Source organism: Somniosus microcephalus, chromosome 1, assembly GCF_052327205.1.
Source record: "Somniosus microcephalus isolate GS21.2 chromosome 1, FLI_Smic_1.0, whole genome shotgun sequence".
Lineage (NCBI taxonomy): Eukaryota > Metazoa > Chordata > Chondrichthyes > Squaliformes > Somniosidae > Somniosus > Somniosus microcephalus.
In genome coordinates this window covers 442,080,887-442,106,779 of record NC_140987.1, presented here as the reverse complement: position 1 = coordinate 442,106,779, position 25,893 = coordinate 442,080,887, and the positions used below count along the sequence as shown (strand labels likewise).

At 46.7% G+C, this 25,893-nt stretch overlaps 1 protein-coding gene and 1 long non-coding RNA gene across 3 annotated transcripts in view; one reads left to right on the top strand and one right to left on the bottom strand.

The window, feature by feature from the left end:
- Positions 1-12,682, bottom strand: part of LOC147125345 (uncharacterized) — a 39,490-nt gene extending 26,808 nt beyond the window's left edge. For both annotated transcript variants that reach the window (XR_015080056.1, XR_015080055.1), the window contains exon 1: positions 12,445-12,682. This is a non-coding gene — a long non-coding RNA (uncharacterized LOC147125345). The remainder of the gene's footprint in view (positions 1-12,444) is intronic.
- The window catches only part of LOC147125344 (mitogen-activated protein kinase kinase kinase kinase 4), a 407,092-nt gene continuing 393,800 nt past the window's right edge, over positions 12,602-25,893 (top strand). The window contains exons 1-2 of the mRNA XM_086001780.1: positions 12,602-12,834; positions 13,433-13,498. Coding sequence (XP_085857906.1) covers positions 12,778-12,834; positions 13,433-13,498 — 123 coding nt within the window. The 5' untranslated portion in view covers positions 12,602-12,777. The remainder of the gene's footprint in view (positions 12,835-13,432; positions 13,499-25,893) is intronic.

The following is a 25,893-nucleotide window of genomic DNA, read 5'->3' as shown; positions in this document are numbered from 1 at the left end:
CCGCAAACGAGACTCCAGGATGGTATGTTCCCTCCCTGTTGCAAGGGTCAAGGATGTCTCGGGGCGGCTGCAGGGCATTCTGGAGGGGGAGGGTGAACAGCCAGCTGTTGTGGTGCATATAGGTACCAACGATATAGGTAAAAAATGGGATGAGGTCCTAAAAAACTGAATATAGGGAGTTAGGAGGTAAATTAAAAAATAGGACCTCAAAGGTAGCTATCTCAGGATTGCTACCAGTGCCATGTGCTAGTCAGAGTAGAAATAGAAGGATATTTCAGATGAATACGTGGCTAGAGGAATGGTGCAAGGGAAAGGGATTCAAATTCCAGAGACATTGGAACCAGTTCTGGGAGAATTGGGACCAGTACAAACAGAACGGTTTGCACCTGGGCAGGACTGGGACCGATGTCCTAGGGGGAGTGTTTGCTAGAGCTGTTGGGGAGGGTTTAAACTAAAATGGCAGGGGGTTGGGAACCTGTGCAAGGAGACAGGGAAAGGGAAGCAAGGATAGAAACAAAAGACAGGAAGGAGAACAGCAAAAGTGGAAGGTAGAGAAATCAAGGGTGTAAATCAAACAGGGCCACAGTAAATAAGAATTCTAAAAGGACTAAGAGTGTTAAAAAATCAAGCCTGAAGGCTTTGTGTCTTAATGCGAGGAGCATTCGTAATACGGTGGATGAATTAGCTGTGCAAATAGATGTAAACAGATATGATATAATTGGGATTACGGAGACATGGCTCCAGGGTGACCAAGGCTGGGAATTCAACATCCAGGGGTATTCAATATTCAGGAAGGACAGGAAAAAAGTAAAATGAGGTGGGTAGCATTGCTGGTTAAAGAGGAGATTAACACAATAGTAAGGAAGGATATTAGCTCTGATGATGTGGAATCTGTATGGGCAGAGCTGAGAAATACCAAGGGGCAGAAAACGTTAGTGGAGTTGTATACAGACCCCCAAATAGTAATGCTGAGGCTGGGGATGGCATTAAATGGGAAATTAGAGATGCGTGCAATAAGGGCACAGTAGTTATCATGGGTGACTTTAATCTACATATAGGTTGGACTAACCAAATTAGTAACAATACTGTGGAGGAGGAATACCTAGAGTGTATACAGGATGGTTTCCTTGACCAATATGTCGAGGAACCAACTAGAGATCAGGCCATCTTAGACTGGGTATTATGTAATGAGAAAGGATTAATTAGCAATCTTGTTGTGCGAGGCCCCTTGGGGAGGAGCGATCATAATATGATAGAATTCTTCAATAAAATGGAGAGCGAAGTAGTTGACTCAGAGACTAGGGTCCTGAATTTAAATAAAGGAAACTACGATGGTATGAGGCACGAGTTGGCTAGGATGGATTGGAAAACGTTACTTAAAGGGTTGATGGTGGATAGGCAATGGCAAACATTTAAAGATCGCATGGATGAACTACAGAATTTGTTCATCCCTGTTTGGCATAAAAATAAAACAAAAAAGGTGACTCAACCATGGCTAACAAGGGAAATTAGGGATAGCATAAGATCCAAGGAGAGGACATATAATTTGGCCAGAAAAAGCAGCAAACCTGAGGATTGGGAGCAGTTTAGGATTCAGCAAAGGAGGACAAAGGGATTAATTAAGAGGGGGAAAATACATTATGAGAGTAAGCTTGCAGGGAACATAAAAACTGACTGTGAAAGCTTCTATAGATATGTGAAGAGAAAAAGATTGGTGAAGTCAAGCGTAGGTCCCTTGTAGTCAGAATCAGGGGAATTTATAAAGGGGAACAAAGAAATGGCAGGCCAATTAAATACATAGGCCTAGAAATTCAGTGGGCCTTGCACCCACTTAGCGCCTAAAGAGGTCTTTTGCGCCGGCGGGGTGGTAGCGCGGAAATTGAGTGCAGCGGTATTGGCGGCGGTAGCCGTTAGCGCTGCGCCGGGACCGATGACGTCATCGGTGTGCGCAGTGGCCCGTAACGCCCCGAAACCGCGCCGATCCCCATCTTTATTTGCGCCCGCCTCCTCCGAAGCGGGCGCAAACAGCGAACAGAAAACGGGGCCGTCCTGCTGCCATAGTGGGGCGCTTTAAAGCAGAAGGTGCGGCCGGCCGCTTTTTCGGCGGCCGCCTGCCCGCACCTCCTTCCCCGGCCTCCTCCAACCCCCCCCGCGGCATTGCCAGCTGGTTTCCGTGGAGCCCGGCACTTCTCCGTTGTGCCGGGCTCTTTTGCCGGCACTCGCGATAGGGGCTCCGGCCGTTGCAGGCACCTCCCCCTTAAGAGAAGGAGGAGGCCTGCAGTACCGCAGCCTGCCGCACCGCATCGGGTGGCGCTGCGGCAACTAGCGCGCCGATATTCAGTTGCAGCGCCCCAAACGGAGGCGGGCACACCCTGGTATAGCGCCCGCTTCCGAATTGGGGCGCAGAAGACGAATATACGGCGTGCGCTAATGCCTCCCCGCCCAGTGCTAACTTTTGGGCGCAAGCGAGCTGCCGGCGCCCAAGTGAATTTCTAGGCCATACTTTAGTTCTGTCTTCACAAAGGAGGACACAAATAACCTTCCAGAGATGTCGGGGAACATAGGGTCTGATGAAAGGGAGGAATTGAATGAAATCAGTATTTGTAGGGAAATGGTGTTAGGGAAATTGATGGGATTGAAGGCTGATAAATCCCCAGGGCCTGATAATCTACATCCTAGGGTACTTAAGGAAGTGGCCCTAGAAATAGTAGATGCATTGCTAGTCATCTTCCAAAATTCTATAGAATCTGGAACAGTTCCCATGGATTGGAGGATAGCTAATGTAACCCCACTATTTAAAAAGGGTAGGAGAGAGAAAACTGGGAATTATAGACCGGCAAGCCTGACATTGGTAGTGGGGAAAATGCTAGAGTCCATTATAAAAGATGTAATAGCAGAGCACTTGGAAAACAGTGACAGGATCGGACAAAGTCAACATGGATTTACAAAAGGTAAATCATGCTTGACTAATCTACTGGAATATTTTGAGGATGTAACTGGTAGAATAGATAAGGGCGAACCAGTGGATGTGGTGTATTTGGACTTTCAGAAGGCTTTCGATAAGGTCCCACATAAGAGATTAGCATTTAAAGTTAAAGCCCATGGGATTGGGGGTAAGGTACTGTCTTGGATAGAGAACTGGTTGGCAGGCAGGAAGCAAAGAGTTGGAATAAACGGGTCTTTTTCCAAGTGGCAGGCAGTGATTAGTGGGGTACCGCAGGGATCAGTGCTAGGACCCCAGCTATTCACAATATATATAAATGATCTAGGCGAGGGAACTAGATGTAATATCTCCAAGTTTGCAGACGGCACAAAGATGGGTGGGTGTGTGTGCTGTGAGGAGGATGCAGAGAAACTCCAATACAATTTGGACAGGTTGGTTGATTGGGCAGATGCATGGCAAATGCAGTATAATGTGGATAAATGCAAGATTATCCACTTCGGTGGCAAAAACAGGAAGGCAGATTATTATCTGAACGGCAATAGATTGGGAAAAGGGGAAGTGCAACGAGACCTGGGTGTCATTGTGCACCAGTCGCTGAAGGTAAGCATGCAGGTGCAGAAGGCGCTTAAGAAGGCAAATGGTATGTTGGCCTTCATAGCAAGAGGATTTGAGTATAGGAACAAGGATGTCTTGCTGCAGTTGTACAGGGCCTTGGTGAGACCACACCTTGAGTATTGTGCGCAGTTTTGGTCGCCTTATCTGAGGAAGGATGTTCTTGCCTTGGAGGGAGTGCAGCGAAGATTCACCAGACTGATGCCTGGGACGGCAGGAATGACGTATGAGAGAGATTGGGTCGATTAGGCTTATATTCGCTAGAGTTTAGTAGAACGAGAGGGGATCTCATTGAAACTTATAAAATTCTAACAGGACTAGACAGACTAGATGCTGGAAGGATGTTCCCGATGGCGGGGGAGTCCAGAACCAGGGGTCACAGTCTAAGGATAAGGGGTAAGCCATTTAGGACTGAGGTGAGGAGGAATTTCTTCACCCAAAGAGTGGTGAACCTGTGGAATTCTCTGCCACACAGTGCAGTTGAGGCCAACTAATTAAATATATTCAAGAAGGAGTTGGATATATTTCTTAAGGCTAAAGGGATCAAGGGGTATGGGGAGAAAGCAGGGACAGGATACTGAATTTGGATGATCAGCCATGATCTCATTAAATGGCGGAGCAGGCTCGAGGGGCCGAATGGCCTACTCCTGCTCCTATCTTCTATGTTTCTATGTTTCTATTCTCAGCATTGCTGGCCGTGCAGCTGCCTCAGCAAGGAGAAGCACAACAAGGAGAAGGAGCCGGAGGACTGAAGCAGATGTGCTCATGGCAGATCCACCTAAGTCGGGTGGTCTGGGTGATTGAATGCTTCAACAAATGCTACATACCACCATCTGTACCACAAGCTTCACACACTGCCCAAAGCACCACACCCCCAGCGCTCAGCCACCAACAATCTCTACCTACCAACACTCACGCCCACATCTTACGCCTTGCAAACAATGACAGCTATTTAACTATGAGAGACACAAGGGTTATTAGAATGAATGTGATATATTTATGCAATATATTTATTGATGGATTTTGCAATATTTTGTGGTCTCTCTCACTTCACCTTTGTGCCCAGGAGGACGCTGTGATATGGCATGACACCGGGATGGTATGATGGGGATGTGGTGAGCAAAAGGAATCTGGGGTTTAAGTCATCCTGGTGTGAGGCTGGAGGTCTCTTTGGAGGAGGTGGCAGAGTTCTATGACCACCACCTTGGTGATGCGAAGCCATCTAATACACTGCTTGTCGCTTAATTGAAGGCAGGAGAGGAGCTGTCGGAATACCCTCGGAGGGCAAGGCCTCCTGTTGACAGCCCTGCTGTCCATCCTCATCCCTCTGCGCACATGTTCCTGTATTTCTGGCTGCCTACGCTCCCTCCGCCATAGGTCCTGGAGGGTGAGTTGGCGCCAGTACAGCCCCCATTGATGTTGACAAGTGTAGCAGTTTGAATCTTTGAACAATACATGTAACTGCTGACGTAAGAAAACTACTAGGCACTTGGTCTAAGCGTTAAACAAAGCTTTAATCAACTGTTTTACAACATGGAGGTCTAGTTGTGTCCTTCACTAGTTCTTGTTAAGAATGTCCTGCGCAAGCTGGGCCCGTGCCCGAGTATTTATACTCTCCCTGGACAGCGCCACCCGTAGGCTGCTCAGTATTATTTCATAAGCCTTTCCTTCATGAATGACTGATTCATGTCAGCTACTTTGTAGTTGCCAGAAAACTGCTGAAAACTGTTGTACGCTCACTGACGTCATGGTGTGCCTGGCGTTGAAGTCCCCATGTGGTACCTTGTAGCGGCAACGCAACGAGGGGGCCGGGTTTGCCGTGCGTCGCTGGATTCGCCTCACCCCGGCGCTACTGCCCCAGCACCCCGTTACTGCCAGCTGCTGCCGCTGATGGGAGGCGCTAAGGTACAGAATTTTCCCCCCTCTGCGTTTTGTGTACAAGGACACCCAAACCCCTCTGGATACCAACATTTAATAGTTTCTCACCATTTAAAAAATTATCTGGCCCGGATTTTGCGGTCGGCGGCGTAATAAAGGATTACATCGCTGGCGTACAAACGGAATGTGCACTTACCTGATGGGGACCCTCCTTCGGGAACTTGCTGTCAGACACTGCGGAGTAGAGGGCAGCCTGGTGGCCCAGGGATCCTGGACCGCAGCCTGTGCGGAAACAAACCTGGGATCATGTGGGCCGGTGCTCCAATCAGGAAACAGAAGGTCTCTCCTTCACCCCGCCCTCACCAGTCTCTAACTCACGAGCCAACCAAATTTTTATTGTGGCAAAAAATTATTATATGTAAATATTTGCGACATTCAAGTAAAATGCAGCAACTTTCTATTCGCATCCAAAAATTTAAAATAGAGGATATATGCCAGGCTACAGTGGAATGTTATTTTGTACATCGTTGAAAATTTTTGGAAGAATTTTCTACTCTGGTGCGGGCTGAAGGTAAGTTTGAAAGACTGGTTTGTAGTTCAAGCTTTTAAAATTATAGATGTAGTTGGATTTCCAAAAGCTACCCCCTTAGGCTGTGCAAACAGGCTCCTGCGCCTGTTTGCACCAGTCGTAAAATTTTCAGGCGTAATTGCTGGGCAGTTGGTGTACAATTAGCCCAACTCCGCGCCAGCAATTGGGATTTCCATGTCGGTGCGGATCATCTGTCAAGTTGGAACTTGACAGATCGTAAGTTCAGGATTTAGCGGATGCGCTTGACTTGCTGTCTATTTCAAATGCGGTATGACGGCGTACTCTGAGAGTTCGCCGTCATACCGACCGCAAAATCTGGGCCTCTGTTTTTCTATTCTTCCTACCAAAGTGAATAACCCCACATTTCCTCACATTATATTCCATCTGCCACCTTCTTGCCCACTCACTTAGCCTGTCTATAGCCCTTTGCGTCCCCCTCACAGTTCACTTTCCCACCTAGCTTTGTATCGTCAGCAAACTTGGATACATTACACTTGGTACCTTCATCTAAGTCATTAATATAGATTGTGAATAGCTGACGCCCAAGCACTGATCCTTGTGACACCGCACTAGTAACAGCCTGCCAACCTGAAAATGACCCATTTGTTCCTACTCTCTGTTTTCTGTCCTTTAACCAACCCTCCATCCATGCTATTATATTACCTCCAACCACATGAGTCCTTATCTTGTGTAACAACCTTTCGTGTGGCACCTTATTGAAAGCCTTTCATAAAACACTGTTTTCTCTGCCTAATCATATTATTTTGATTTTCTAAGCGCCCTGTTAAAAAACTCATAATATGATTGGGCTGAGTCACTCTCCCCTCCGAGTTAGGTGGTCATGTGTTCAAGACTCACTCCAGAGCCTTAAACACAAAATCTGCGCTGATATTTCAGTTCACCACTGATGTAATGCATTGTTGGAGGTGCCGTTAAACTGAGGCCCCATTTGCTCTCCCAGATGGACATAAAAGATCCCACGGTACTATGTCGTAGAAGAGCAGCGGAGTTATCCCCAGTGTCCTGGCCAATATTTATCCCTCAACCAACATCACTGAAACAGATTATCTGGTCATTATCAAATTGCTGTTTGTGGGAGCTTGCTGTGCACACATTGGCTGCCGCGTTTCCTACATTACAACAGTGACTACACTCCAAAAAGTACTTCATTGGCTGTAAAGCGCTTTGGGACGTCCTGAAGTTGTGAAAGGTGCTATATAAATGTAAGTCTTGCTTTTATTTTCTTCTCTTCCTTGCCCTATCACTAACTCTTTATTTTTTCCTTCTATTCTCTTCAATGTTTTTGCTTCTTTCTCTCTCTTTTCTTTTATCCTTGTGCTCTTTGCATTGTCAGCCTTTGATTTGCATTACCCTACCCTACTCACTGATCCTTTCCTGCTCCACATCTTTTGCAATGCATCTGCTTTGACCATTCCCTGCCAGCATTCCTGCACTTTGCCTCATGATCACAACCTCATTTATTTTGCCTTTGGGTTTTTTTTTGTTTGGCCTTGGGATCAAGAAAGAAAGCAAGAGAATATTAAAATGAGCCCAGCATGCAGTAAGCCATAAATTCGAGCTAGCGGTCTGTGAGAAAGAGAAGTAATTGTGAGAGAGGAACGGAGATAAGAGGGCGAGCAAGAGGAGGGGAAAATAATATTTAATACTTTTACGATGCTCTTCTCGTCTTAGGCAGTCCCTCGGAACCGAGGATGACTTGCTTCCACATTAAAAATGAGTTCTCAGGTGACTGATGAGTCCAATGCGGGACCTACAGTCTCTGTCACAGGTGGGGCAGACCGTGGTTGAAGGGGCGGTTGGGTGGGGTGCTTGGGTTGACGTGCGCTCCTTGCACTGCCTGCGCTTGGCTTCCGCTTGCTCCCGGCGAAGAGACTCGAGGTGTTCGGTGCCTTCCTGGCTGCTTCTCCTCCACTTTGTATGGTCTTGGGCCAGGGATTCCCAGGTGTCGGTGGGGTTGTTGCACTTTTTCAAGGAGGCTTTGAGGGTGTCCTTGAAGCGTTTCCTCTGCCCACCTGGGGCTCTCTTGCCGTGTCGGAGCTCTGAGTAGAGCGCTTGTTTTGGGAGTCTTGTATTGGGCATGCGGACGATGTGGTCCATCCATCAGAGCTGATCGAGCGTGGCCAAAGCTTCAATACTGGGGCTGTTGGCCTGAGCGAGAACACCAACGTCGGTGTGCCTATCCTGCCAATGGATTTGCAGGATCTTGCGGAGGCAGCATTGGTGGTACCTCTCCAGTGCTTTGAGGTGCCAGCTGGCCTGCTGTACACGATGTTAATGATGTAGTGTCAACACTACTGTCATTGTGGTGCGATTGAGACCCACATTTTGACTCCTGACTTGCATTGTTCTAAAGCTGTTAGGATACAGCTGTGTGCAGACGCACTCAAATAGTTCATATTGGCTTGGATTTTGCAGTAAAAAATAACAGTGAGGCAAACCGTGCTCACCGTTATTAAAGTGTAAATTGGACAGAAACTTCCGGCGTCTGCACATGCGTAGTTAAATGCGGAAATAGAAACATAGAAGATAGGAGCAGGAGTAGGCCATTCGGCCCCTCGAGGCTGCTCCGCCATTTAATGAGACCATGGATGATCATCCAAATTCAGTACCCTGTCCCTGCTTTCTCCCCATGTCCCTTGATCCCTTTAGCCTCAAGAAATATATCCAACTCCTTCTTGAATATATTTTAAATGAATTGTCCTCAACTGCCCTGTGTGGCAGAGAATCCCACAGGTTCACCACTCTCTGGGTGAAGAAATTCCTCCTCATCTCAGTCCTAAATGGCTTACCCCTTATCCTTAGACTGTGACCCCTGGTTCTGGACTCCCCCGGCATCGGGAACATCCTTCCTGCATCTAGTCTGTCTAGTCCTGTTAGAATTTTGTAAGTTTCAATGAAATCCCCTCTCATTCTTCTAAACTCCAGCGAATATAAGCCCAATCGACCCAATCTCTCCTCATACGACATTCCTGCCATCCCAGGTATCAATCAGGAAGTTGCTGTCCGAGTTTCCCTGCTCCTCCAGGAGCTGCGCTACACCGGTACCTCACTGATAGACTCGGCATTAAAACACATGACGGGCGTGATGTTGCGGTACTTACCCACTAGATACCCACTAAACACGGCAGAAAAAGTTAGGGCTTGTCCATTTCCGTGTAAGTAAAATTTTAACGGCGTGATAAGCGATGTTCCCTCTTATTTTTTTGGGTGCGCGGTCCCTTTAATTGGCTGTGCGGCCCATTCAAATTTTCGAGCATTCGCGGTTTCTCCCATATAAAAACCGGTGAGCAGCCTACACAGGACCTCTAGAGTGCTGCGTGGCCACAAGGCAGCACAGCTTAGTGGAAACGTTGGTGATAAGTCTTAATTACTGCCAAACAACCTCTCTAGCACTGAAAATTAACTTTTACAAGCGTGGAGTCTCATTCCTTCAGATTTTAATTGTTGTTGGAGATTTTTAAAAAGTTAAATTTTTTTTTGTATCTTTTTCTTTGTTTCTTATCACTCTCTCTTAATCCCATCATGGCATCTGGGGAATTTAAATTCAGTTAATTAAATTAATCTGGAATCAAACTACCGGATTGTCGTAAACACCCATCTGGGTCACTAATGTCCTTTAGGAAAGGAAATCTGCCGTCCTTACCTGGTCTGGCCTATATGTGACTCTGGACCCACAGCAATGTGGTTGACTCTTAACTGCCCTCTGAGTTGTACCAAACCTACAAAGAAGTATCACCACACAGACTGCAGCGGTTCAAGAAGGCGGCTCCCCTCTCCCCCACCATCTCAAGGGCAAGTAGGATTGGGCAATAAATGTTGGCCTTGCCAGTGATGCCCATATCCTGTGAATGAATTTAAAAAAAATTGACATGGAATTCAATATTCTAACTGACACTTCCTGGTTCAGACTCTGCGCTGCTCATTAACGATTCTTCAATCTGATTGGTTAAGGAGATACACAGTTGCATGCCCTGTTCACACAGATCCCCTGTAGAGGGCGCTGCGCTGTTTTGGATTTCTAATCACAGCAAGTTCTTGTGCAAAAGTCCACAGAAAGCCCGAGGGCAAGTGTAAGTGCAATGAATGGCTGGCACCGTTCATTTGCCACTGGCCGCAAAATCCGGGCCCCTTGTTCACTTGCATTTTATGCGTTTTCCTGCACTTATCAGAAGATGTGACTCAGTTACACTATCGATAATGGGGGAAAATCTGTGACTTGAAGTGACCACATCAGTGCTCACAGGACATTGATCTTTGGGGCACAGCATAGACAGGATGGCCCCTTGCAGCCTGTGTCATGGATGGCACTTGGCATGTTTAATCAGTTTATGCTTTTTGGTGAAAGGAAGGCCACCAGATTTGCAAAATGACAATCCCATACTTGGGATTCACCCAATGCTTTCTTTTTTTGCCATCTGTTGTACCTCCCAAGTACCACCATCAGGGTTCCTACTTCACTACTCCATCCAGGCAACCACGGAATTTAAGGGGACATTCATACAGCACCTATTGTCTCACCATGGTCGCTAATTTGGCCACACACCACCCTGCTGACATTGCTTGGCTGCTGCCTGAGTATATCAGAGAATTTGTCCTCTCTAAAGATTTAAATTGAGGTGAGATGGGTTAACAAAGAGCCCCCTCGAACATTTACCAACTATTTTTAACACTATACTGGATTTACGCTCTATGCGACGTCAAACTGAAGCGATGCGAGTCTACCACCTCCAGAAGTCTCGCTCTGCTTCAGACTCAGGTTGGTCCCTGACTCTCATAGGAACAGGGGGAGGCCATTCAGCCCCTCTGACCTGCTCCACTATTCAATTAGATCGTGAGAAGTCACACAACACCAGGTTATAGTCCAACAGCTTTATTTGAAATCACAAGCTTTCAGAGCGCTGCTCCTTTGTCAGGTGAAGTGAAGAGATGCATATAGGCACAGCATATATAGTCAAAGAACACTGCCAGATGATTACAGGTAATCTTTCTAACTGCCCTTTATCCCACCTCGGCAGAGAGATAATCACAGCAATCAAAGGTGTGGATGGTGTCCAAACAGGTCAGTCAGGAAAACAATTAGATCGTGGCTGATCTGCACCTCAACTTCATTTACCCGCCTTTGCCTTATATCCCTTGATACCCTTACCTAACAAAAATCTAACCACCTCGATCTTCATGTTAGCACAGCACCCACAGCCTTTTGCGGGAAGAGAGATCCAAATTTCTACTGCCCTTTGCGTGCCACTGCCAAGCTGGAATTGCCTTATACCCGATGCTAACCTTGCAGTGTCAATGCAGTCCTACAGACTTCTGTTACTTGCTTTGGGGGAGCAGGGCAATGGGACATTGGCAAATCGGGGATATCACGCCAGAAGGCACGGAGGGATTTTAGGTCTATGAGATGGCTTAATGCTCGAGGTCATACAGTCATAACGGCACAGAAGGAGGCCATTCGGCCCATCGAGTCTGTGCCGGCTCCCTGTAGTGCAATCCAGTCAGTCCCATTCCCCCGCTCTATCCCCGTAGCCCTGCAAGTTTATTTCCCTCAAGTGCCTCTCCAGTCTCCCCTTGAAAACATTGAAGTGTCTAGCAGGCACCTCAAAGCACTGGAGAGGTACCACCAACGCTGCCTCTGCAAGATCCTGCAAATCCATTGGCAGGATAGGCGCACCAACATCAGTGTTTTTGCTCAGGCCAACATCCCCAGCATCGAAGCTCTGACCACACTCGATCAGCTCCGATGGACGGGTCACATTGTCCGCATGCACGATACGAGACACCCAAAACAAGCGCTCTACTCGGAGCTCCGACACGGCAAGAGAGCCACTTCAAGGACACCCTCAAAGCCTCCTTGATAAAGTGCAACATCCCCACCGACACCTGGGAATCCCTGGCCCAAGGCCACACAAAGTGGAGGAGAAGCAGCCGGGAAGGCGCCGAACACCTCGAGCCTCTTCGCCGGGAGCAAGCGGAAGCCAAGCACAGGCAGCGCAAGGAGTGCACGTCAACCCAAGCACCCCACCCACCCGCCCCTTCAACCACCGTCTGCCCCACCTGTGACAGAGACTGTAGGTCCCGCATTGGACTCAGCAGTCACCTGCGAACTCATTTTTAATGTGGAAGCAAGTCATCGTCGGTTTCGAGGGACTGCCTAAGAAGAAGAAGAAGAAGTCTATCCAAAGCCACTGCATGTGCCTTTTCATTTAATGGCACCATGATTGAAAGCTACCCCATTCAACTGCAGCCGGTAGATCTGTTGATATATAGACACTGAGAAAGAGAGAGTGAAAGAGATACAATGAATTGGCAGCCTGACCTGACGTATTTCCCCAACCCTGTTGCACATGAGCTGTTGAGTTTGGTAAAACTTTACTAGGGCAAGGACTACGAGTTCACTTACCAGGGGAGCTGCGCTGTAAAGTTACTCTACGTCAGTTCCTTGCCTTTTCTCGGGAAATGTCACGAAGTTGTGTGTGTGTGTGCGGTTTTTTTTTGTGTTCCTGTTAAGATTTTCTTCTGGCCCGTTCATTTCCTCTCGCTTTGTTTTCCGGGTTCTGCCTGGCTGTGGATGTCGGTGCTTCCTGTATTTGTGAACGTGTGTGCAGCTGGGAGGCGAGACACTGTGAACTGACAGCACCGATATGATCCTTTAACATTTAACGGAGGGGGGGTGGGGGAAAGAAACATTCCAGTCGTTTTGAAGGAACATCTTTTTTTTTAAAGTGGCACAAAGATGGCTAAAGACTTTCCAGCTAAAAGTCTCGATAACATTGATCTTTCCTGTTTGCGGGTGAGTTGCTTTTTAACCTGGCAGTTTATAGAGTGCAAGTTATATTTCGATCATCAGCAACTTGATGCTAGCTGTTGTGGCTCCGAATTTTTTTTTTTTTTTTAAAGTTACTGGCAAATATGAATGGGGTTTGTTTATTATGATGCCGGAGCCATGAAATCTGAGTTGATAATCTCTAATGAATGGGGCTGATTTGTGTAACTAGTATCAAACCTCAGCGCATGACAGTGCAATGAGTCTAGCACTAAAAAAAAAGTCTCACTCACGTTAAATCGTGGAGTACAGTCTCGGTCAAGAGTGACTCGTTACCTGAGCATGCAATTACATTCCACTTTATAAGGAAGGTTGATCCTGAGGTTCGCTTGCAGAAGATCGTGACTGACTCTCAATATCTGCAGCTGGAGTCGCCCTCCAGGGAACTGATGATCAACATTGAGTTAGCAAGGGAGTCCTCTTTCAGTGTTTAATTTGAGAGTTGTTGGGGGGGCTTTTTGCAATCAGTTAGAATTGGAATGATACACCTCTGTTAACATAGGTGAATGAATGAATTGTTTTTTTTTAATATAATATTTCTTTAAGTGCAATTTCCTTTCCTTAGGATCCTGCAGGGATTTTTGAGTTAGTCGAAGTGGTTGGCAATGGGACGTATGGTCAAGTCTATAAGGTTAGATTTTGCTTCCTTTTCACAGAGTGTGCGGCAATTAGTGACTTGTTGAGTTTAATCAATTTAATGTGGGCAATTAATTTCAGATGCTCCTAAAATGTGTACATTCATAAATTATAATCTGTGTTATCCATGTCCATGTTTTAATTTGTTTACACTTCTATTATATGTAAGTGGAGGTTTGGCACAGCGGGACAACACGCAGTCCTTCTATCTGTGGCACCTGGGTCTGAATCCAGGGTTGCCAACTCTGGCTGGACATATTCCTGGGGGCTTCAAGACATTACCTCTCTCCTCCAACCGCCCCGCTCGGTCGAACAGCCTTTATTCCCCATCTCCAATACTATTATAACTAATAAAATAAACGTGTTCGATGAACAAAGCTATCGTGTTTTTTTACGCCCCTATGATTTCTCTGCCGGAGTTGCTCGCTGCAGTGTCCAGGAGATCAAGTTTTAATTCCTGGAGACTCCAGGGCAATCCTGAAGAGTTGGTAACCCTGATCCGGTGAGACTGATGTGCCGAAGGTCTCTTGTCTTGTGGGGGATCTTCGCACAATGGGTTTTACAGCAGGCATTGTCCTGCAGTGCAAAAAACTTCACAATGTGGCACTAATTCGCAATAAATTGGTTGTCTCCTTCAGAGAGCTTACAGGTGGGCTGGTGTGAGGAACCCGAATGTCATTCTGTTGCATAGGGAGGGTGGGGCTTCCTTGGCCCTCATTGTGGACCCTGGGGTCATTTAGACACAGAAGGCTGGGTCCCATGTTTCCACAGGGGAGTCGTGCCAATATGAAAGCAAACAGTTGGGTGGCCCAGCAAGCCACCTGATTTTAAATTTTCTTTTTCTCTCCAAGAATGTTGCCTTTCACTGCTTGGCCACATTCTCATGGTGCTAGCATAGGCCCCTCTTCAATCTTTGCTCTCTGGAGCCCCCTCGGCCTATCTCTGAGCCTAACAGGCAGCCCTTGCATCCAGCATTCCAAGAGTGAACAGGGCGGGTAATAGAGTGGGGTCTGTGTTTACCGCATGTTTATCAACGGGACCAGGCAGTATAAAACAGTGAGCAGAGGGTGATGCTCAGATAGTTTCTGCCCCTGGCTCTGCCTACCCCATATGTACCGAATAACTGGTGGGGGTGGGGAGATGGAAAGCTGAGGGCAGTGTGCTCCTTTACACTGTAAAATTGTAAATTCCTTAAGTTGTGTAGAGACTTAGATTTAAAGCTGTCTTCTGGATGCTTAATGGATGTGTTAGTACTTCCCTACCCAATAGTGTGTTGTGTACAGTATCAGGTTGTAGTTTGTAGGTTCAACTGTTTAATACTTTAGTGCCAATTGACACATATTGGGTCTTAATATGTTAAGAACATAAGAAATAGGAGCAGGAGCAGGTCATTCGGCCCTTTGAGCCTGCTCCCCCATTCAATAAGATCATGGCTGATCTTCGATCAGAACTCCACTTTCCTGCACTATCCCCGTATCACTTGATTCCCTTAGTATCCAAAAATCTATTGCTCTCTGTCTTTAATAGACTCAGCCCTCTGGGGTAGAGAATTCTAAAGATTCACAACCCTCTGAGTGAAGAAATTCCTCCTCGTCCTAGTCCTAAATGGCTGACCCCTTATTCTGAGACTGTGACCCCCTAGTCCTGGACTCTCCAGCCAGGGGAAACATCCTCCCTGCATCTACCCTGTCAAGCCCCGTAAGAATTTTATATGTTTCAATGAGAACGCCTCTCATTCTTCTAAACTCTAGGGAATATAGGCCTAGGCTACTCAATCTCTCCTCATAGGACAATCCCCCCCATCCCAGGAATCAGTCTAGTGAACCTTCGTTGCACTCCCTCTAAGGCAAGTATATCAGGGGTCACGGGCTAAGGATAAGGGGTAGGCCATTTAGGACTGAGATGAGGAGGAATTTCTTCACCCAGAGAGTGGTGAACCTGTGGAATTCTCTACCACAGAAGGCAGTTCAGGCCAATTCATTAAATATATTCAAGAAGGAGTTAGATATATTTCTTAAGGCTAAAGGGATCAAGGGATATGGGGAGAAAGCAGGGACAGGGTACTGAATTTGGATGATCAGCCATGATCTCATTAAATGGCGGAGCAGGCTCGAGGGGCCGAATGGCCTACTCCTGCTCCTATCTTCTATGTTTCTATGTTTCGATATCCTTCCTTAAGTAAGGAGACCAAAACTGTGCACAATACTCCAGTTATGATCTCACCAAGGAGGAAGACTCATTGAATATTTTAAAATTTCGCTATCCAGTAGCAACATGCGATACTAGTCAGTAATATTGGGAATGATAATAGTTTTATTTTACTCTTTTCAACGATACTTATTCTCCATTCTTTATTTTACCTGACTTCACCTGTGCCAAGCCCCCCCAGCCGACTGTTCCCCATGTTAGCAACTTGTATCTTTTGCTTCCATCAGTTTTATTCTAACAGGGGCCTAGGTGATTCCTGTTTGCTTAACAGCTCCCTCTAGTTGTCAGGTTCAGATAGGATACTGCTTGGGGATCCAACGGGTTTGTATCCATGTCCCACAAGTGCGCGGCACAGCATATTCACGTACAAGCATACAGTGTGGCCAAGTTACCTCTGATATAGTGTGACAATTTTAAAACCATAGTGGATCTGTGACTTCTATGCAGTGAGCTACTGAGAGATGGGCAGGCGATGGAAGCAATTTTTCTGATCAGCTCAGGGAAATCCAAGATTTATCAACAACAACTTGCATCTAAGTAGCGCATTTAATGCCGTAAAACATCCCAAGGCGCATCACTGGAGCGTAGTCAGACAGCAATAAAAATTGACACCGAGCCAAAGGAGGAGACATCCAGACAGGCGGTCATAGAAACATAGAAGATAGGAGTAGGAGCAGGCCATTCGGCCCCTCGAGCCTGCTCCGCCATTCAATGAGATCATGGCTGATCATCCAAACTCAGTACCCTGTCCCTGCCTTCTCCCCATACCCCTTGATCCATTTAGCCTTAAGAAATATATCTAACTTCTTCTTGAATATATTTAATGAATTGGCCTCAACTGCCTTCTGTGGCAGAGAATTCCACAGGTTCACCACTCTCTGGGTGAAGAAATTCCTCCTCATCTCTGTCCTAAATGGCTTACCCCTTATCCTTAGACCGTGACCCCTGGTCCTGGACTCCCCGACCATCGGGAACATCCTTCCTGCATCTAGTCTGTCTAGTCCTGTTAGAATTTTATAAGTTTCAATGAGATCCTCCTCTCATTCTTCTAAACTCCAGCGAGTATAAGCCCAATCGACCCAATCTCTCCTCATACGTCATTCCTGCCATCCCAGGTATCAGTCTGGTGAATCTTCGCTGCACTCCCTCCATGGCAAGAACATCCTTCCTCAGATAAGGCGACCAAAACTGCTTGCACACAATACTCAAGGTCAATAGCTTGGTCAAAGAGGTAGGCTTCAAAGGGCGACTTACAGGAGGAGAGAGAGGTGGAGAGACGGAGAGGTTTAGGGAGGGAATTCCAGAGCTCGTGATTTATCAGTTTAAATCAACCAGGATTCAGCTGCCCATTCTGTGCATGTGCAGTGCCATTTTGGTCATGCTTATCGCTATTTGCCTTTAAATCCACCTACATCATCAGTGTGCCAGCCTTTTGACCAATCTGGAGTTCTTGCATTGCAAATCGTATTTTTAAAAATAAAAAACAAAATCCACTTTATATCGTGCTGCACTGTTTGGGTTTTGATTTCAAATCGGTCTGAATTTCAGACATTCATAACTAAATTTAAACTTGTACGTCCCCCCCATATGGCTCGGTTCTGCGATCAGATATATCAAGTAGCAAACAGTTGGGCCTCGGGCCTCACAGTCAACATACAACAACCTTGTTTTCCCTTCAGTCCTAATTTTATACCAAATGCTGTGGTCGTAATAGAATTCAATTGCTTTCTGTTCGATTGTTTGCTCAGGTTGCTGCTTCCTTTCCCATACGACTGATTGTTGTATCCCCGGGTCCCAGTTCTCCATCTTGAGCTCACTTGGAGTAAAGTTTAGTGTTTCTAATTTCTGCTTGCGTCAAAGCAAACTCGAGTTTTGTCACTGGCTAACAATCAGACCTGCTGTTCGGACGTGTGACGTATTTTGTCATTTATTGGCGAGCCCACCCGAAAAGGTGCACTGGAATTAGAATAAGTCACTTCAGGAGAGATGTTTCTGACTCTCGTGAACAGGAAATGTTTTTCCCAACACTGGGAGGAAATGAAGACTCTTTGCCACGATGTTGGGGGAAGAATTTCCTGTGCAGTTGCAGAGAATGAAAGTGACTTGGGGGGTTCCAATTCCTTCTGCATCGCAAAACCCAGAAGTTTAGAACATAAGAAGATAAGAAATAGGAGCAGGAGTAGGCCATTCGGCCCCTCGAGCCTGCTCCGCCATTCAATAAGATCATGGCTGATCTTTGAACTCAACTCCACTTTCCTGCACTATCCCCATATCCCTTGATTCCCTTAATATTCAAAAATCTATTGAGCTCTGTCTTGAATATACTCAACGACTGAGCCTCCACAGCCCTCTGGGGTAGAGAATTCCAAAGATTCACCACCCCCTGAGTGAAGAAATTTCTCCTCAGCTCAGTCCTAACTGGCCGACCCCTTATTCTGAGACTGTGACCCCTGGCTCTAGACTCCCCAGCCAGGGGAAACATCCTCCCTGCATCTACCCTGTCAAGCCCTGTAAGAATTTTGTATGTTTCAATGAGATCACCTCTCATTCTTCTAAACTCTAGAGAATATAGGCCCAGTCTACTCAATCTCTCCTCATAGGACAATCCCCCCATCCCAGGAACCAGTCTGGTGAACCTTCGTTGAACTCCCTCTATGGCAAGTATATCCTTCCTTAGGTAAGGAGACCAAAACGGTACACAATACTCCAGGTGTGGTCTCACCAGGGCCCTATATAATTGTAATAAGACGTCTTTAACTCTTATACTCATAAAAAAAACATGAGTTTCGCTAAAAGACATTGTGACTCAGCATATCCGTTTTTCCTGACAAAATTAGGGAAATATTTATCTTAAGACTTTGAGTGAAAATGTTGGTCGAGTTGTTTGTCCTGCCAGCATTTACTGGATTTTGAAATTCCTTCCCCTTTCTGTTTCTGCACTAGGAACATTGGAACCATGATTTCTTTAGGTGTGATTGCCTTGGGCGTGTATGGCTTCTAGGCTTTCAGGCAGGATTTGAGTGGGAATAATCACAGCCTCCAAGTGACAGATCTCCCCTCCGGGTTCCATTAATGAGCTCGACTGTAAATGAATCACAAACATTTCCCTGAGCTGCCTTGCAATTAGCTTACTAGCTCTGCCCACAAAGGTTTGGCTAAATTGCAATGTTACATTGTCAGCTGTGCCATCTTGGAGACAACTAACTCCAAAGGGCCTCAGCTTATCTCCCCACCCCCTTTTCCCATTGGGCAACTGACAGGCGCCAGGTTTGACTTCAGCAGATACCAGCAACTCCTGGCAATGGGTGAGCAGCACAACGCACTATAAAATGATTGCATTGCCTCTATTTTCCTCACCACAGCTTAGGCATACACCATCCCCATTAAACAGCGGTTTCATGAGTTAGTACAGCAGATCATCAGCAGTAACTGTTGAATCCAATCTCCAACCCAATCATGGTTATTGTAGGGTCCTGGATATACAAGTATGTGTTCTCATACACAGTCTTCAGGTAATGCCTTTCAGTCCAATGCCTTTGAGTCTCCTCATTAGCTATATAATTGACATCTGCTTCAGTATAGTGCAAGGACATGTGCAAGATTACTTTGAATGTGCCAGTCACCTTGATGTTCTAGAAGTCTAAGTCCAGTGTTACATACCAGGCTCACTCATTACTAATTGCTTAATCCAGATCCTGATAGGCTTTGTTAAATATGCCCACGTTGAGACTGACTCCCATTGAGAAGGCACGTTTGTGTAGACCAAGACACAAACCCAACCACCGCACCACCACCCCCCTCCCCCCAGCCATCCATTTCTTCTTTTTGCCATAAATTCACCTTGGATCTTGTTCTTGGAGCTCACACCCTAGGAGGAAAAATTAGAAACACATTTTAAATGTCACAAGGCAACCTGCATTTGATTTTGTTGTTGAAGAAAGATGAGGAGATCCCTTTGCCATTGGTGCCGAAGAAATATGTCCAAGCTAAAGCTGGCATCCAGCAGAATCCCCAGATACTGATAGGAACCACAATTTGGACAGACACCTCTTGCATCTTCCAGGCAATACCTTTAAGGCCCCTTCTGGAGCCATGCAAACCTGTAATGTACCTAGAAAGAAAAAGAAGAGACTTGCATTTCTATAGCACCTTTCACGACCACCAGATGCCCCAAAGCACTTTACAGCCAATGAAGCACTTGACGTAAGAAAACTACTAGGCACTTGGTCTAAGCGTTAAACAAAGCTTTAATCAACTGTTTTACAACATGGAGGTCTAGTTGTGTCCTTCACTAGTTCCTGTTAAGAATGTTCTGCGCAAGCTGGGCCCGTACTCTCCCTGGACAGTGCAACTTGCAGGCCGCGCAGTATTATTTCATAAGTCTTTCTTTCATGAATGACTGATTCATGTCAGCACTTTTCTGAGTGTAGTCACTGTTGTAATGTAGGAAACGTGGCAGCCAATTTGCACACAGCAAGCTCCCACAAACAGCAATGTGATAATGACCAGATCATTTGTTTTGGTGATGTTGATTGAGGGATAAATATTGGCCAGGACCCCTGCTCTTCTTCGAAATATTGCCATGGGATCTTTTACATCCACCTGAGAAAGGAGATGGGGCCTCGGTTTAACATCTCATCTGAAAGATGGCACCTCCGACAGTGCAGCACTCCCTCAGCACTGCACTGGAGTGTCAGCTTAGATTTTTGTGCTCAAGCCTCTGGAAGTGAGACTGTGAACCCACAACCTTCTGACTCAGGAGCGAGGGTGCTACCAACTGAGCCACTGCTGACACCTAGGGAATTTACTATCATATCCCACTGGTTAGTCAATTATTCTAGAGCGCGAGTAGAGCACATTAAATCCCCAGGCAAATTTGCCAACACAGCCTCATCTTTAAAAAGAAGCACCACAATTCTTAAAGGAATACTGGAACAGAAACTCTGAGATTGTCACTGGACATTTCAAATGAGAAGTAATCCGACCCAAATAATTTTGTTTATTTTTGTCAAAGAGCACCTATGCATTGGGCACACAATGTGATGGATGCAGGCTCCATCCTTGCATCATGTTAGAAAATATTTCTACATTATATCTTTTCGTATGAGTTTTTAACCAGGCCAATGTAGTGGGATTTTTAAAATGGAAGCTATTTCTTCTGGTTCTGGTGAGATGTCCTTTGTCCTATAGCAGGAAGGCGTGACCTCAAACTTAGAAGTGGGAAAGTAAAAGCACAATCTGGATTTACAGGCGGTGCAAAATGTACGGAATGGACTGCCAAAGGAGGCAGTGGGGGCTGATTGTCTTGACAAATTCAAGAGAGAGTTAGATAAATACCTGGTGAGAAATTTGTCAGAGGCGATGAGAGAGGTATCGTGGCACAGGACAAGCTCAGTGGACTGTAGTAGTCCATTCCAGTGCTGTACATTCCTAAATTAATTTTGTCTTGGGACCCTATGGGCTGGATTTTCATTGAGGAGGCGGGTAGGAAGCGGGACTACAACTTTCAGGGTTGTAGTCCCGCCTCCATTGAGTTGTAGCCAACCCATGCGATTTTGACTTGATTGACCTTGTTGAGCCCCCCCAGCGGGCTCAGCAGGCCAATTAAGGGCCACCCAGCAACAGGTGATGTCACAGATTGATATTTCATCTGTCAAGATCTTTTGACAGATGAAATATCAGCGTTTGACAGCTGTTTGAAGCTGTCAAACACTGACAATCTGTACTCTTTGACAATTCCTTCCTCTCAGGATGATTTAGAGATCTCTCCGGAACAGAAAGCTGAATGCTGCAATTTTTGACAGATCGCGGCCATTCTGCTTTCTGTCCGGTAAGATGAGGGACTCCCAAGACCTGAAGGAAGGAAGGCTGTAAAGGTAAGTAAAGGTTAGTAGAACTTCTTTAAACACTTTACACACACCAAACACACTTACCTCTTCACTCATGCACCCATCACTCACCTGAACACCGGACATCTCGAACCCCCCAAGTCCTTCAGCCCGACAGCCCGCCTCGCTAACTTGGCGTGGTTTGGCGCTGTCGGGAATCCCACACTTCAAGAATAAAAATAGGGATTAGGCTAAAAACTGCCTGTTAACTACCTGATAACAGGCAGTTAATTGGCACTACTCCCCTTCCTGCCTCGGGGAGGCGGGTCCCAGTGCGGGTCGGGTACCCGCCTCCTTTGAAACTGGCATGGAGGCGGGTTGGGGGCGGGATGGGTTCGTGCCCCCTGATTTGGGGATTTTAACCCCCCACACGCCTCCAATCCCGCCTCCACGGCCCAATGAAAATCCTGCCCTGTAGGTAGAATGAGTCAGCAATTCTGCCTGGAGGCACAGAGATTCCCTCTGGTCTTGGCGATGGCTTACTAACACATAGGGGTAGAAATTGACGTGCGTTGTGCCAGTTTTTCAGGCATAAAACCAATTTAGCAGGCGCTGGTGTTGGTCGTACTGTCGCATTCGCAGGATCTATTTCTTAGGTGCCCTGGGTGAATGCCTAAAACCGGCGTTAGGGCCCTAATTTACATTTTCAGGGGGCCTAGCACCTGTTAAAGGACCGCTTTAATCACCGATGAGTGGGCCAGGCCTCGGGCCCGCCCCACTCCGGATTCTTCGGCTGCTCCCGCAGACAGCAGCCAAAGGTAAGAACTTCAAAATTTATGAAACACCTCCCTGTGGAGCAGGAGTGCTACCCGCCCCCCGCCCGCCCCCGTCCCCCGCCCCTTCCACAGGAGTCGTGATCACCTCCCCCCCCCCAGGACCTATCTGATGTCGCCCATTGAGCGAGCAGCCTGTGGAGGCTCAGTCAGTGCCGGCAGCTCGTCCCAATTATTCAGATGCGACCTAAGGGACCAATTTCTATCAAGCCTCGGGCCTCCTGCTTCCAACACGTGCTACGTCCCCTGCACCAAATCCGGGCCTGGAAAGGGGCCCAGACTAATTTCCACTCCATCATGTTTCACAAGTTACAAGCCTGTCTTGATTCTGACTTAGTAGCCAATTCATGGAGACAGTTTTCCACTTCCGGGTGATAGAAACAATTAATAATGTTTATTGGGTTGTTAAGAAAGAGATTGGGTCTTATCCAAAGACACGTGACTATTGTAACAGGTTTGTTTATGATCGTAAGGCATCAGAAGAAATCTGGTCCAGATATTTTATTGACGTCAAGGATGAAGCGGATGAGTTGTAGGATGGCGTCTGGAGATTGGCTGTTGTTGGTGTTGAGTACTGAGGCTGTCGCAGCGATGCCGTCATCGTGGGGGATACTGGTGTAGAGTGCCGAGATGTCCATCGTGGCGAGGAGTGTTCCTGGTTCAACTGGTCCGTGGGTGCTGAGCTTCTGTAAGAAGTCTGTAGTGTCGCGACAGAAGCTGGGGGTTCCCTGTACGATGGGTTTCAGGATGCCCTCGACATATCCAGAGAGGTTCTCACACAGGGTTCCGTTGCCTGATGTGATAGGATGTCCAGGTGTGTTGGTTTTGTGTATCTTTGGGAGGCAGTAGAAGTCTCCCACGCGGGGAGTACATGGGATGAGAGCATGTAGGATGCTTTGAAGGTCTGGATCGAAGGTTTTGATCAGTCTGTTGAGTTGGCGGGTGTGTTCTTTGGTCGGATCTGCGGGTAACTGTCTGTAGTGTTCCTGGTTGTCCAGTTGTCGGTATACTTCTTTGCAATAGTCCGTTCTGTTCTGTATGATGATGGCACCTCCTTTGTCTGCTGGTTTGATGACGATGTTGCGGTTGGTCTTGAGAGCGTGGATGGCGTTGCGTTGTGCTCGGGTGACATTCTGGACTGTCTTGTGAGTGCGGCTGATGAATCTGGCGTTGATGCATCTCCTGACAGCTTGAGCATACATGTCAAGCTTAGGGCAGCGACCCTCCGGAGGGGTCCAATTTGACTCTTTCTTCTTCGGTTGCTGCACTGCGGATCCCTCTGTCTGCTGTTCCGGATCATTGATTGTCTCATTGGGTTCGCTGCTGACATCTTGGGATTTGTGGAAGAATTCCCGGAGCCTCATTCTCCTGATGAATTCCTCTGTGTCTGCCGTGAGACCGATGGGGTCCATTTTGGTGGTGGGGCAGAAATTGAGCCCTCGGCTGAGAACTTCAATTTCGTCTGGTTGAAGGGTGTGGTCGGACAGGTTGACGATGGATTTCCCTGTGGTTTCAACCGTGGTACCGGGGGAGGCTTGGTTGCCAAGGTGGCCTTCGAGACACACGACAACGCAAAATCGTCGAGCAGAAACTGATAGCCAAGTTCCGCACCCATGAGGACGGCCTCAACCGAGATCTTGGGTTCATGTCACGCTACATGTAACCCCACCTGATGCAGGGTCATCCAGACTCGAGTCGACATTGGCTTGTTCTCTCTACACAGATGCGGCCGGACCTGCTGTGATTTCCAGCCAAAAAAAATGTTTTTTGTCTGTTTTTTTGTTTTTCATACAGACCCCAGCATCTGCAATATTTGACCCCTTGTGACCCCACCTCATTGTTCTTTGATGTAATGTTTCCCTGACTGACCTGTTTGGACACCATTCACACCTTTGACTGCTGTGATTATCTCTCTGCCGAGGTGTGATAAATGGCAGTTGGAAAGGTTACCTGTAAACATCTGACATGATTCTCTGACTATATAAGCTGTGTCTTTATGCATTTCTCCACTTCACCTGAAGAAGGAGCAGCGCTCCGAAAGCTTGTGATTTCAAATAAAGCTGTTGGACTATAACCTGGTGTTGTGTGACTTCTTACATTTGTCCACCCCAGTCCAACTCCGGCATCTCCACACCATGGCTATATCTTAAGATCACATGTTTCAACTATTTGGTTAGAATCATAGAATGGTTACAGCACAGAAGGAGGCCATTCGGCCCGTCGAGCCCGTGCCGGCTCTCTGCAAGAGCACTTCAGCTAGTCCCACTCCCCCGCCCTTTCCCCGTAGCCCTGCAATTTCTTTTCCTTCAGGTACTTATCCAATTTCCTTTTGAAAGCCACGATTGAATCTGCCTCCACCACCCCTTCAGGCAGTGCATTCCAGATCCTAACCACTCGCTGCGTAAAAAAAGTTTTTCCTCATGTCGCCTTTGGTTCATCTGCCAATCACCTTAAATCTGTGTCTTCTGGTTCTCGACCCTTCTGCCAATGGGAACAGTTTCTCTCTATCTACTCTGTCCAGACCCCTTATGATTTTGAACACCTCAACGCAAAGCTACAGGGAAAGGGTGGGGGAGAGTGGGACGAGGTGAAGTGCTCTTGCAGCGAGCCGGCATGTGCTTGACGGGCCAAATGGCCTCCTTCTTTACTGTAACTGTTCTATGATTCTATGAACACCTCTATCAAATCTCCTCTCAACCTTCTCTGCTCTAAGGAGAACAAACCCAGCTTCTCCAGTCTATCCACATAACTGAAGTCCCCCATCCCTGGAACCATTCTTGTAAATCTTTTCTGCACCTCTCTCAGGCCTTCACATCCTTCCTAAAGTGCGGTGCCCAGAATTGGACACAACAGTCCAGTTGAGGCCGACCCAGTGTATTCTCAACCTGTCCTGCCACCTTCAATGATTTGTGCACATTTACCCCCAGGTCTCCCTGTTCATGCACCCCCTTTAGAATTGTACCCTTTAGTTTATATTGCCTCTCCTCGTTCTTCCTACCAAAATGTATCACTTCGCACTTTTCTGCATTAAATTTCATCTACCACGTGTCCGCCCATTCCACTAACCTGTCTATGTCTTCTTGAAGTCTATCACTGTCCTCCTCACTGTTCACTATACTTCCAAGTTTTGTGTCATCTGCAAATTTTGAAATTGTGCCCTGTACACCCACATCCAAGTCATTAATATATATCAAGAAAAGCAGACCCCTAGGGAACCCCACTGTGTACCTTCCAACAGTCTGAAAAACAACCGTTCACCACTACTCTCTGTGTTGCAATTTTCCAAGATATAATTAAAGAACTTCAAGAATCCAAAACACTGTTCTTTTGAACTCATAAATTAATATAAATACTGGTAAGAAAAATGCTGCATTGTTCTAATTCTGTTGATTTTGTTTTGGTTCTGCGTCAATTTACATCTTACAATAAGTACAACTTGTAGTTTGGCCTTCATTATATTTTGAGAAACTCCCTACCCTTGACTTTCTATTCTCTATCTATTTCTACTGATGGCTGTTCAG